Source organism: Ahaetulla prasina, chromosome 14, assembly GCF_028640845.1.
Source record: "Ahaetulla prasina isolate Xishuangbanna chromosome 14, ASM2864084v1, whole genome shotgun sequence".
In the NCBI taxonomy this organism is placed as follows: Eukaryota; Metazoa; Chordata; class Lepidosauria; order Squamata; family Colubridae; genus Ahaetulla; species Ahaetulla prasina.
Window position 1 is genome coordinate 18374064 of NC_080552.1, and position 12819 is coordinate 18386882.

At 49.1% G+C, this 12819-nt stretch overlaps 1 protein-coding gene across 1 annotated transcript in view; it reads left to right on the top strand.

Moving 5' to 3' along the window:
* The window catches only part of TRRAP (transformation/transcription domain associated protein), a 141439-nt gene that overhangs the window by 22432 nt on the left and 106188 nt on the right, over positions 1–12819 (top strand). Inside the window, exons 19-26 of the mRNA XM_058157098.1 lie at positions 1498–1663; positions 3351–3607; positions 5964–6164; positions 7840–7991; positions 8429–8628; positions 10338–10555; positions 10649–10846; positions 12474–12734. Coding sequence (XP_058013081.1) covers positions 1498–1663; positions 3351–3607; positions 5964–6164; positions 7840–7991; positions 8429–8628; positions 10338–10555; positions 10649–10846; positions 12474–12734 — 1653 coding nt within the window. The remainder of the gene's footprint in view (positions 1–1497; positions 1664–3350; positions 3608–5963; positions 6165–7839; positions 7992–8428; positions 8629–10337; positions 10556–10648; positions 10847–12473; positions 12735–12819) is intronic.

Consider the following 12819-nt stretch of genomic DNA (forward strand, 5'->3'; position numbering starts at 1 on the left):
TAAGACAGGGTCTTATTTTCGGGGAAACACGGTAGTGTTATTGTACTCTGTCATTTTCTTTTCTTTTGAATTAACAAACGTGACATGTATATTCATTTCTTCAACTGCCAAGAACTCCTGATTCCTTGTGGGTTAATTGTTTAACCCCAAACTGCTGCTGTGTAAAATATATTCCTCCCTCAGAACTAAGTTCTATTATTTTGTGTTTTCCAAGTCAGGCTCCTGAATGAAGGTCGTTTGGATTATAACCGAAGGCAAATCCAATTTCATCGGCGTGACGTACGGCTGGCTTTGTTGCACGCCTGTTAAATTATTCGATTCTCAAAGAACTGGTGCCTGGCCCTGAGTAGACAATTTAATTTGAAAGATGAAAGTATTTCTCACCAATAGTGGAGCAAGGCCGGGCCTTTAAGAGGTTAATAATAATAATAATAATAATAAAAGAAACTTTCCCGGTGATTTCGGAGTTTGTTACTGGGTTGAGTCAGAGTGGTCCATTCTTCCACTTTCTCCTTTTTAAAAATAAAATAAAGTTATTCATTCATTCAGTTTCTATAGTTGCCCATCTCAATCAGTGATGTCGGGCGGTTTACTGTAAAAAAAATTCTACAATTAAAACCATTAAAAATACTCTAAAACAATAAAACGCGTCCAAAATAAATAGACCCGGCGACTTACTTAACTGTCTTGCTTAGCAGTGGAAATTCTGTTCCCAATTGTGGTGGTAAGTCAAGGACTACCTCTATAACAGCAGCCTGCCTGAACATGAATTTAAATTTAAAAAAAAAATTCATGTCAGAAGTGCTAAAGCCCTTCAGAGTTGAAAGGATTAGCTGGTGACATCACCGTTGCCCTGGGGACGCCCGGTTGGAGGACTCCTCTCATGTCTCTCAACAGGAATAGAATAGAGCTGGAAGGGACCTTGGAGGTCTTCTAGCCCAACCCCCTGCTCAGGCAGGAGACTTTATACCACTTCAGACAAGTGGCTGTCCAGTCTCTTCTTAGAAGCCCACACAGCTTCTCTCTTTGATTAGTTTCCATCCATTGTTTCTTGTCTTGTCTTCTGGTACTTTGGACAATAGATTGACCCCCTCGTCTTTATGGCAGTCCCTCCAATACTGAAATACTGCTATCATGTCCCCCGCTAGTCCTTCTTTTTTCTAGACAACCAAACCCTGCAAAGCCGTTCTTCGTATGTTTTAATCTTTAATCATCTTAGTTGCTCTTCTCCGCATTTTTCCCCAAAGTTTCAAAACATCTTTTTTTGGGATGTTCCTGGAGTGAAGGACGAGAACTCGACCCTGCCTGATGGCAGCTCTCGGGGTCTCGAACACAGAAAGACGCTAACCTCCTATCCAGCGTCCCAACCATTTCTAGCCATTCTATGCTCCATCCAGACAGATAACTAGAAAACAGGTTTCGTGTTTGGCTTAGTCAGTAATCGGCACCCTCCTCCACCCACCCATCCACCCACCCGCCTTCCTTTCTGTCTTTCAGCCACATCTCCATAAAATAGTCAACAGCTCCATGGAACTCGCGCAGACGGCGAAAGAGCCTTACAACTACTTCCTGCTGCTGAGAGCCCTTTTCCGATCCATCGGTGGAGGCAGCCATGACCTCTTGTATCAGGAATTCCTGCCCTTGCTACCTAACCTACTACAAGGTTAGTAACGCTCCAAGTCAGGGGTCCCCAATGCTCGCTCCATGGACGGGCTCTGGTCTGTGGCATGCCAGAAACCAGGCCACGCAAACAAGCGAAGACCCATCCATGGTGTACAGGCAGCATGCAAAACCATGGCCTCTCCAGTCCACGGAAACGCCCCTCTCCCCGGAAGCGGTCCGTGGTGCCCAAAAGATTGGGGGGGGGGCACTGCTCTGAGCTCATCAAGCACCCTCCCTCCTCCTCCTCCCGCCATACCGTTCTTCAGCGGCCGTTCAAAGTCACAAAAAGGAGGATTTTCAACCCGGATTCCAACTTCTGATGGCCGCCTCCTGCCAGGGTCCACGTAACCAGGTTTCGCACACTTAGCACCAAATTTCTGGCTATTTGCAGCATCCCACAGGCATGTGGCCACGTTTTATGGCGGTTTTCCCTCCAAACCTAGCGCTTTTGGTTATGGCAAAACCACACCCACTGCGAATGGTGGGTTCGCTTAATAAATCACCCTGTTTGTTTTACAGCCTCCGTGTTTGCTTAACGACCGATGTAAAAAAAAAAGGTCATAAAATCAGATCGGTCACACACATACACACGATCCTTTTTACGACCGTCACGACTTAACGACTATAACGAGCAAGATGGCGCGACGGTCGTAACTATGAGGTCTACTTTGCACAGGCAGGCCTCGACTTACAACTACAACTGAGCCCCCAAATTTCTGTTGTTCAGGGAGACATTTGTGAAGTGGGTTTTGCCCCATTTTGATGACATCTCTTGCCTCGGGCATTAAGCGAATCACTGCGGTTGATAAGTTAGTAAGCCGGCTGTTTAAATGAACCTGGCTCCTCGCTGGCTCCCCGCTGGACTTTGCTTGTCAGAAGTTCTCAAAAGGGTGATCGTGGGACACTGTCATGAATGAACCAGCTGCCAAGCAGGGGTGAAATGCTCCCGGTTCGGACCGGATCGCACAATCCGGTAGTGATGGGGGGCGGGTAGTTCGAAGAACCAGTAGCAAACCCCCCCCCCTTGCACACACCTCGCTGTTTCTCTTCTCTGTCCCTGAAGCTCTCGGTGGTGATGTAGCTGCAAACGGCCTTAAATGACTGCTGCGGCGCTTCAAAGGGCCGCACTACAGCTGATCAGCGCTGTAGGCGGCTAGTAGACCAGTGCCTCTATTTTTAAAGAAGATAGACCGGTGTGCTCCCAAAAAAAGGCAATTAGAAGACCGGTGCCTCTATTTTTAAAGAAGGTAGACCGGTGTGCTCCCAAAAAAAGGCAATTAGTAGACCGGTGCCTCCCCAAAAAAGGCAATTAGTAGACCGGTGCCTCTATTTTTAAAGAAGGTGAACCGGTGCGCTCCCAAGTTTTGTATACTTTATTATTTTTATTATTATTGGCCATGCCTGTTCAGTCACCTGACCACCAAGCCACGCCCAGCAATTAAGCCACGCCCACAGAACCGGTAGGGAAAATTTTTAGATTTCACCCCTGCTGCCAAGCTTCTGAGTTTTGATCACGTGACCCCACGGGGATGCTGCAAAAGGTCGTAACTCTGAAAAAAATGATCCTAAGTCATTTTTTTTCCAGTTGCGCGGTAACTTTGAACGGTCGCGAAACGAACCGTTGTAAGTCGAGGACTAACTGTATGCCTCTCTTGATGTTCTGGCTTTTGCTCCTTGTCCCTCTCCAGGTCTCAACATGCTTCAGAGCGGTTTGCACAAACAGCACATGAAAGATTTGTTCGTCGAGCTTTGTCTGACCGTCCCGGTGCGGCTCAGCTCGCTCCTCCCTTACCTGCCGATGCTGATGGATCCCTTGGTATCCGCCTTAAATGGATCCCAGACTCTGGTCAGCCAAGGCCTGCGCACCTTGGAGCTGTGCGTGGATAACCTGCAGCCGGATTTCTTGTACGATCACATTCAACCTGTCCGGGCTGAATTGATGCAGGTATAAATCGCGTGTCATTCCGTGAACCGGACTGTAGAGGGCAGCCTTTGCTTGGTTCATTCAAAACATTTTTTTGCTTTGGCGCTAACTAACATCTCTCGGATGATGATTCGAGGTGGATGATGGTCTGATAAACGGGGAGGCAGGCTTGTTTTCTGAGGAAGCCGCTGATAACCGGAAATGGTTGGCAATTAGTCTCAGGGGGACGAAGTGAATAATTTGGCCACTTTATAAAAAAGGTAAAGGTTCCCCTCGCACACACATGCTAGTCGTTCCCGACTCTAGGGGGCGGTGCTCATCTCCGTTTCAAAGCCAAAGAGCCAGCGCTGTCCGAAGACGTCTCCATGGTCATGTGGCCGGCATGACTCAATGCCAAAGGTGCACGGAACGCTGTTTCCTTCCCACCAAAGGTGGTCCCTATTTTTTCTATTTGCATTTTTACGTGCTTTCGAACTGCTAGGTTGGCAGAAGCTGGGACAAGTAACGGGAGCTCACCCCATTACACGGCGGCACTAGGGATTCGAACCGCTGAGCTGCCGACCTTTCGATCGACAAGCTCAACGTCCTAGCCCCTGAGCCACCGTGTCCCTTTGGCCACTTTCACATGTGTTGAATTTATAATGGAGGAAAATTTGGAACTGTAGCTTGCAAGAATCCCTGCTAGCTAGGATGAAAGGTTCATTGTAAATTTTTTTTTTTAATTCCGTTGTTACCGTTTTTATAAATATTTCAAGGCAGCAGACTTACCTAATGCTCCTTCCTCCTCCTATTTTGCCCACTACAATAGCACTGTGAGATGGGTTGGCCTGAGACAGTGCCTGGCCCAATGCCACCCAGCCAACTTTCATGCCCAAGGCAGAACTAGAACTCACAATCTCCTGGTGATTGGCCCGAAGCTATCTAGACAGCTTTTTATTTATTTATTTATTTATTTATTATTTATTTATTTATTATTTAAATTTGTATACCGCCCTTCTCCCGAAGGATTCAGGGCGGTTCACAGCCAAGTAAAAATACACAATACACTATAAATACAATTAAAAAACTTATTAAATTGGCCACAATTAAAATTTGGAGATAAAACCCATTAAAAACCCATAACTTAAAAAACTAACCCAGTCCAGCGCAGATAAATAAGTAAGTTTTAAGCTCGCGGCGAAAGGTTCGGAGGTCCGGAAGTTGACGAAGTCTAAAACGGGACTAGAATTCATCCGTCTCCCTGTGACTGGTTCCAAGTCACCCAGCCAGCTTACTGTCCTAAAGCAGCACTAGAACTCACCGTCCCCCGGTGATGAGCCCAACGTTATCTAGTTGGCTTTTGTGCCTAGGTTAGGACTAGAACTCACCGTCTCCTGGTGATTGGTACAAAGCTGTCTAGAAGCTTTAAAGTCTAAGGTGGGACTAGAATTCACCGTCTCCTGGTGATTGGTCCCAAGTCACCCAGCCAATTAGTGTCCTAAGGCGGCACTAGAACTCACTCAGTGATTGGCCCAACGTCATCTAGTTGGCTTTTGTTCCTAAGGTAGGACTAGAACTCACAGTCTCCTGGTGATTGGCACAAAGCTATCTCGACTGCTTCCATGCCTAAGAATGGACTAGAACTCACCATCTCCCGGTTATTGGTCCAAAATCACCCAGCCGGCTTTCATGCCTAAGGTGGGACTAGAACTCACCATCTCCCGGTTATTGGTCCAAAATCACCCAGCCGGCTTTCATGCCTAAGGTGGGGCTAGAATTCACCATCTCCCGGTTATTGGTCCAAAATCACCCAGCCGGCTTTCAGGCCTAAGGTGGGACTAGAACTCACCATCTCCCGGTTATTGGTCCAAAATCACCCAGCCGGCTTTCATGCCTAAGGTGGGACTAGAACTCACCATCTCCCGGTTATTGGTCCAAAATCACCCAGCCGGCTTTCATGCCTAAGGTGGGGCTAGAATTCACCATCTCCCGGTTATTGGTCCAAAATCACCCAGCCGGCTTTCAGGCCTAAGGTGGGACTAGAACTCACCATCTCCCGGTTATTGGTCCAAAATCACCCAGCCGGCTTTCAGGCCTAAGGTGGGACTAGAACTCACCATCTCCTGGTGATTGGCCCAAAACTATCCAGTTGGCTTTCATGCCTAAAACAGGACTAGAATTCACCGTCTCCCAGTTTCTAGCCTGGTGCCTTCACCACTGGAGGGGGTGGGGTCATGGGGGGTTGTGTGTGCATGCGCAGGGGTGGTGGAGTGCGCAGGGGTGTGTGTCATGTGCACATTGCATTATGGGTATGTGTGTGCGCCCGCATGCTTTTGGCACGTGGCAACTAAAAGTTTAGCCATCACTGCCTTAGAGGTTTCACCCACTCGCTTCTTAGGCTCTGTGGCGGACTCTGCGCAATCCTGCTGAGACCATTTCTCACGTGGCTTATCGCGTGCTGGGCAAATTCGGTGGAAGCAACCGGAAGATGCTGAAGGAGTCCCAGAAGTTGCACTACGTGGTGACCGAGATTCAAGGGCCTAGCATTACGGCCGAGTTCTCCGACTGCAAAGCATCCATTCAGCTCCCCATGGAGAAGGTGAGTGTCGTGTCCCCCTCCCCCTCCGACGACCGGGTCAAGGAAGTCCATATCAAATGTGGCAACGAAGCCTCTGCAGCTTGCCAAATTCCTTCGAGGTTTCTCAGGGCAGGCAAGAGTCCAAGGTGTGACAGAGTCCGATAGCAGCAAACTAGATGAGACTTCGCTTGACTCAAGGTTGGAATGCCAAAAGCAGGTCCTTTATATAGGCTATGGGGTGTGGCTCCATGACTCAGCATTTATCCAGGCCTGCCCCTCCCTTCCTTCTGCTGGCATCGCCTCTCAGATCTCCGGAAGCGAGGATCCTCCCACTTTGAATTGTCTTCTGCTGTTTGGGAAAGGGAGGGGTCAGAAGGAGTAGGCCCGAGTAATTCCAATCCATGGCTGACTTCCTCTGATGGCTGAGCCAAAGGAACACACGCCGTATGAGTGAGGTTTGTTTGTTCATTCCTGGAATCCTCTCCGGGCATGGGGTGAGGGCTGGGGGCTGGAGGCATGACAGCCCGTTCATCTTCATTATCAGACTCGGAGTCTGATAACAGGCCCGGCTGAGGAGAGGAGGGAGGACGAGGCACAACAGTGAGGCCTATCTTGAGTTCTTTTTGGGTTGAGCGTTTTCAGCCTGAAAACATTTGCATTCACATGTAGATTCTGATAGAGCGGAGCGGTGGCCTAGAGGTAGAGCTGTCGCCTCCCAATCAGGAGGCTGTGAGTTCGATTCTAGGTAGAGGGGCAGATATTTATTTCTGTCGGGGCACAATGAGACTATCTGCTGAACAAGACTCTGCATTGGTGACAGGAAGGGTATCCAGCCAGTAAATACTTGCTAGCTCCATTCAGCTGCCCAGACTCCCAACTCGCAAGGGATTAAGGGGTCATTAAAAGGGGATGATGATCATCATAGATTCTGGTAGCCCTGAATGTCCCAATTTGGGTCAAATTTGACTTCTGGTGGCGCAGTGGTTAGAATGCAGTATTGTAGGCTAACTCTGCCGATGTCGTGTCTCACTCCTCCTCTGACGGCCGGGTCAGAGAAGTCCGTATCAAGCGTGCCTCTGCAGCTCTGCCAAAGTCCTATCAGAGTCCTCAGGGCAGGCAGGAATCCAAGGTGTGACTTCAGCAATCCAGATTAGACTTTGCCTGACTCAGAGAATGCCAGAAAGCAGATCCTTTATATAGGCCATGGGATGTGGCTCCATACTCAGCACTTATCCAGGCCTGCCCCTCCCTTCCTTTTGCTGACGTCGCCTCTCCATTCTCCGGAAGCGTGGATCTCTCCAGCCTCCAGCTGTTGGTAATTCCAACCCAGCTGTTGGTAATTCCAGCTCGTGACTGGCTTCATATTCCTCAGGCTCACATGCTGTGGGGGAGGGGTTTAGTTGCTCCGTCTGCCCGGGCACGGTGCCAGGACTGGGGGCTGGAGGCATGCCAGGACATTCTTCTGTACTATCAGTGTCTGGCAGGAGATGAGGGGGCCCCGGCTGCGGGGGGGGGGGGGGGCAAGCGAGGCACAACACCCGACTGCCAGCAATTCGATATTGACCGGCTGAAGGATGACAGCCTTCCATCCTTCTGAGGACGGTAAAAGGAGCAATTGTTGGGTGTTTTTCCAACGTTGCGGTGCTTTGGGGTTTTCTACCGGTTGACCAAGAGACCTCCTTTTCCATCGTCGTAGGCCATTGAGACTGCCTTGGACTGTTTGAAGAGCGCCAACACAGAGCCCTACTATCGAAGGCAAGCTTGGGAGGTCATCAAGTGCTTCCTGGTCGCCATGATGAGCCTAGATGACAATAAGCATGCTTTGTACCAGCTTCTTGCACATCCCAAGTAAGAACGCGGGCGGATCCATGAAGGTGGATATTTGGAGCTCAGGGTTGACCTTGTTGCTCTCTGTGATTGCTTGTTTTCTTACAGATGTTTCATGACCTGACGATGTAACGTCATCAGGGCTAGGAGGGAGGGGGATTTGAGGAGAGGAATCATCTCCTGGCCTTACTCCTGAGTCGTCCTTTTTGCTTGAGCTCTTCTTGCCTTCTGGCAGCTCTTCTCATGCGTGCACTAGGAACAGGCTCCTCCTGTTCCTCTGCCTCACCGCTGTCAGTCTCTGGAGGCTCTGGAGTTCATACATCACTCCCCGATGGCCCTGGCCCCGCCTCTGCCTCGGACACAGAGCCCTCATCCGGCCTTCCCCAGCCTTCAGGACTGGCCCACGCTCTTCCTCAGCCTGACGGGTGTGTGTGTGTGTCTCGCTTTGGTTTTGACAGCTTCACGGAGAAGTCCATTCCCAACGTGATCATCTCTCATCGGTACAAAGCTCAGGACACGCCGGCCCGGAAGACCTTTGAACAGGCCCTGACCGGGGCCTTCATGTCAGCGGTGATCAAAGACCTGCGACCGAGCGCCCTGCCATTCGTGGCCAGCCTGATCCGCCATTACACCATGGTGGCAGTGGCTCAGCAGTGTGGTAAGGATTCGGCAAGGAGGCGCTCGTAACCAGGGGTGGGCTTCGAAAATTTCAGCAATGGGCTCTCTGCCCGGTTGCTAAGTGGGCGTGGCCACGGTGGGCGTGGCTTAGTTGGCCTCCTGCACCACGACAGTGTGTGTGTGTGTGTGTGTGTGTGTGTGTGTGGTCCTTGGTGTTCACTGAGCTTGGTTGATCTCTTGCAGACGTTTCCTTACCTAACAAGGTAACATCATCAGTGCTAAAAGGATGTGGAGATTACTCTCTATTTATATACAATTGGTTTGCCCTGTCATTGTTGGTGGGAGTGTTCTTGATGGCTCCTTAGGCTGTGATAGATAGTGTTCTAATCTAGGCTTCCCCAGCAGCACGAAGCCGAGTCCTCGACCTGATAAACCCCTTTTACTTAATTTACAGTGAGTTCCTCTCCAGCGAAGTCTTTCCTCCCCAACAGTCTTTCAAGAAGGTTCACAATTACCGACCTTTATCAGGCCAATGTCTTTCGGACACCGCAATACTTGGCAAGAATGCAGGAATGAACTAATTGTCTCCTGCAAACTCCTCTCCCCTTTCACTCCTCTTTTATCTCCTCTGGGAGGGGCCCTTCATCGTCCACCTGTGGCCTTACTCCCAAGTCGACTCTCGTTCTTTAGCTGTTCCCTTCATCTGACAACTCTGCGCATGCGCGCACTGGGAACGGGCTCCAGCTGTTCGTCTGCCTCACTGATGTCTGACTCTGAAGGCAGCTGATATCTGTCATACGGCCCTGGCCCCCTCTCTGCCTCCGACGCAGATCCCTCATCAGAGCCTTCCCCAGACTGCAGGACTGGCCCAGGTTCCTCCCCAACCCCCTCACTGTCCGAATCTGCTGCCAGCTCTGCTGGTCGCTGGCGGGCCACAACAGATGGATGGATGGATGGATGGATGGAGGGAAGGATGTACTAGATAGATAAATAGATAGATAGATAGATAGATAGATAGATAGATAGATAGATAGATAGATAGATGAGAGATAGATAGATAGATAGATAGATAGATAGATAGATAGATAGATAGATAGATAGATAGATATAGGAGATAGATAGATGAGAGATAGATAGATAGATAGATAGATAGATAGATAGATAGATAGATAGATAGGAGATAGATAGATAGATAGATAGATAGATAGATAGATAGATAGATAGATAGATAGATAGGAGATAGATAGATAGATAGATATAGGAGATAGATAGATGAGAGATAGATAGATAGATAGATAGATAGATAGATGAGAGATAGATAGATAGATAGATAGATGAGAGATAGATAGATAGATAGATAGGAGATAGATAGATAGATAGATAGATAGATAGATAGATAGATAGATAGATAGATAGATAGATAGATAGATAGGAGATAGATAGATAGATAGATATAGGAGATAGATAGATGAGAGATAGATAGATAGATAGATGTACTGGATGGATGGATGGCTAGATGACAAGTTTGTACTTTAGAGATGAAATGAAGGGTCCTTGGTGGTCTCTGAGCTCGGTTGTTTTCTTGCAGATGTTTCATTACCCAACTAAGTAACATCATCAGCGCTAGAAGGGAGTGTTTGGTTTGAAGCCAAACTACCCGTATGCCCTTCTTTAATTTTCTCCCTCTCTCCCTCCCTCTTCCCCCGCTTCTCCTTCTGTTCTCCTTGTCGCGTGGTCGACCCCCCCCAGGCCCTTTCCTGCTCCAGTGTTACCAGGTGGGGAGCCAGCCCAGCACCTCCATGTTCCACAGCGAGGAAAACGGGTCGAGGGGCATGGATCCCTTGGTGCTGATCGACGCCATCGCCATCTGCATGGCTTACGAGGAGAAGGAGCTTTGCAAGATCGGCGAGGTGGCCTTGGCCGTGATCTTCGACGTGGCCAGCATCATCCTGGGATCCAAGGAACGGGTAAAAGCCCATTTGACGTGTGGCCATCAGCCTCCTCCTTCAGAAGGTTCCCTGCTCCTTTGGGGTGACCCTCAGTTTCTTTCTGCCCTCCAGGCCTGCCAGCTGCCCTTGTTTTCCTACATCGTGGAACGCCTCTGCGCCTGTTGCTACGAACAAGCGTGGTACGCCAAGCTCGGTGGGGTGGTGTCCATCAAGTTCCTGATGGAGCGGCTCCCTCTGATTTGGGTCCTCCAGAACCAGCAGACGTTCCTCAAGGCTTTGCTCTTCGTCATGATGGACCTGACGGGAGAGGTGGGTCTCTCGTATTCAGGGTCAAGGCCGACTCGGCCGTCCGTCCTTCCGAGGTCGGTAAAACGAGGACCCAGATTGTCGGAGGGAATTTGCTGAAACCGCTTAGAGAGGGCTGTGAAAGCATGGTTGAAGTGTTATATATCTGCTATAGCTTGGGAAGGAAAGAAAGGAAGGTAGGAAGGAAGGAAGGAAGGAAGGAAAGGAAAGGAAAGGCAGGAAGGAAGGGAAAGGAAAGGAAGGAGGAAAGGAAAGGAGGAAGGCAGGGAAGGAGGGAAGGAGGAAAGAAAGGAAGGGAAAGGAAGGGAAAGGAAGGAGGGAAAGGAAAGGAAAGGATGAAGGAAGGAAGGGAAGGAGGAAAGGAAAGGAAAGGAGAAAGGGAGGGAAGGAGGAAAGAAAGGAAAGGAAGGAAGGAAGGAAGGAAGGAGCACAGCAGCAGTTCAATTCTGACTGGCTCAAGGTTGACTCAGCCTTCCATTCTTCCAAGGTCAGTAAAATGAGGACCCAGACTGTTGATTAGCTGTGTTGGCGCAGTGGTTAGAATGCAGTATTGCAGGCTAACTCTGCCCACTGCCAATAGTTTGATCCTTACCAGCTCAAGGTTGACTCAGCCTTCCATCCTTCCGAGGTCAGTAAAACGAGGACTCAGATTGTTGAGGTGTGGGTGGGGGTGGAACATGCTAACTCTGTAAACCGCTTAGAGAGGGCTGTGAAAGCACTGTGAAGCAGTATATAAGTCTAAGCGCTATTGCTATTTATTTTAATTATTGATCGAATTTCATACAACGCCTGTCTCTTTCATTTTATGGCTCATCTCCCTTCTCCTCTTGCCCCCTCTTGCCACTTTAACTCCAGACACAGTCAATCAGTCTGTCAGTCTTTTATTATGGTCACATACCAGAATAGAATAGAATAGAATAGAATAGAATAGAATAGAATAGAATAGAATAGAATAGAATAGAATAGAATAGAATAGAATAGAATAGAATAGAATAGAATAGAATAGAATAGAATAGAATAGAATAGAACTAATGGAGACTAATGGAGGGATGCGGTGGCTTAGTGGGTAAGAGACGCTGAGTTTGTCGATCAAAAGGTCGGCAGTTCAGCGGTTCGAATCCCTAGTGCTGCCGTGTAACGGGGTGAGCTCCCATGCCTTGTCCCAGCTTCTGCCAACCTAGCAGTTTGAAAGCTCGTAAAAAATGCAAGTAGAAAAATAGGGACCACCTTTGGTGGGAAGGGAACAGCATTCTGTGCCCCTTTGGCGTTGAGTCATGCCGGCCACATGACCACGGAAACATCTTCAGACAGTGCTGGCTCTTCGGCTTTGAAATGGAGATGAGCACCACCCCCTAGAGTCGGGAACGACTAGCACATATGTGCGAGGGGAACCTTTACCTTTACCTTTTAATGGAGAATAGAATAGAATAGAATAGAATAGAATGTTGGAAGGGACCTTGAAGGTCTTCTAGTCCAGCCCCCTACTCAAGCAGGAGACCCTATACTATTTCAGTGTTGGAGCATTCACAACTTCCGGAGTCGTGCCATTCCACTGATTAATTGTTCCAACTAATTTTGAAAAGAGTTTAAAACAAACTTTCCTTGGCGGGTTCAACGCACGCCCTCCCAGGTGTCCAACGGGGCCGTGGCCATGGCCAAGACGACCCTCGAGCAGCTCTTAATCCGCTGCGCGACGTTGCTGAAAGAAGAGGAGAAGACGGAGGAGATCCTGACCGCCCAGGAGAAGTCCTTCCACCACGTGACCCATGACCTGGTGCGAGAAGTGACCTCGCCAAACTCCACCGTCAGGAAACAAGCCATGCATTCCCTGCAGGTGGTGGCCCAGGTGACGGGCAAGAGCGTCACGGCCATCATGGAGCCCCATAAAGAGGTGAGGTGAGGCTGGGCATCTTGGCCCGCAGATTACAAAACTGAAGCTTGAATGCTTTCTTGCGGTGTCCTTAACACCTAGTCCT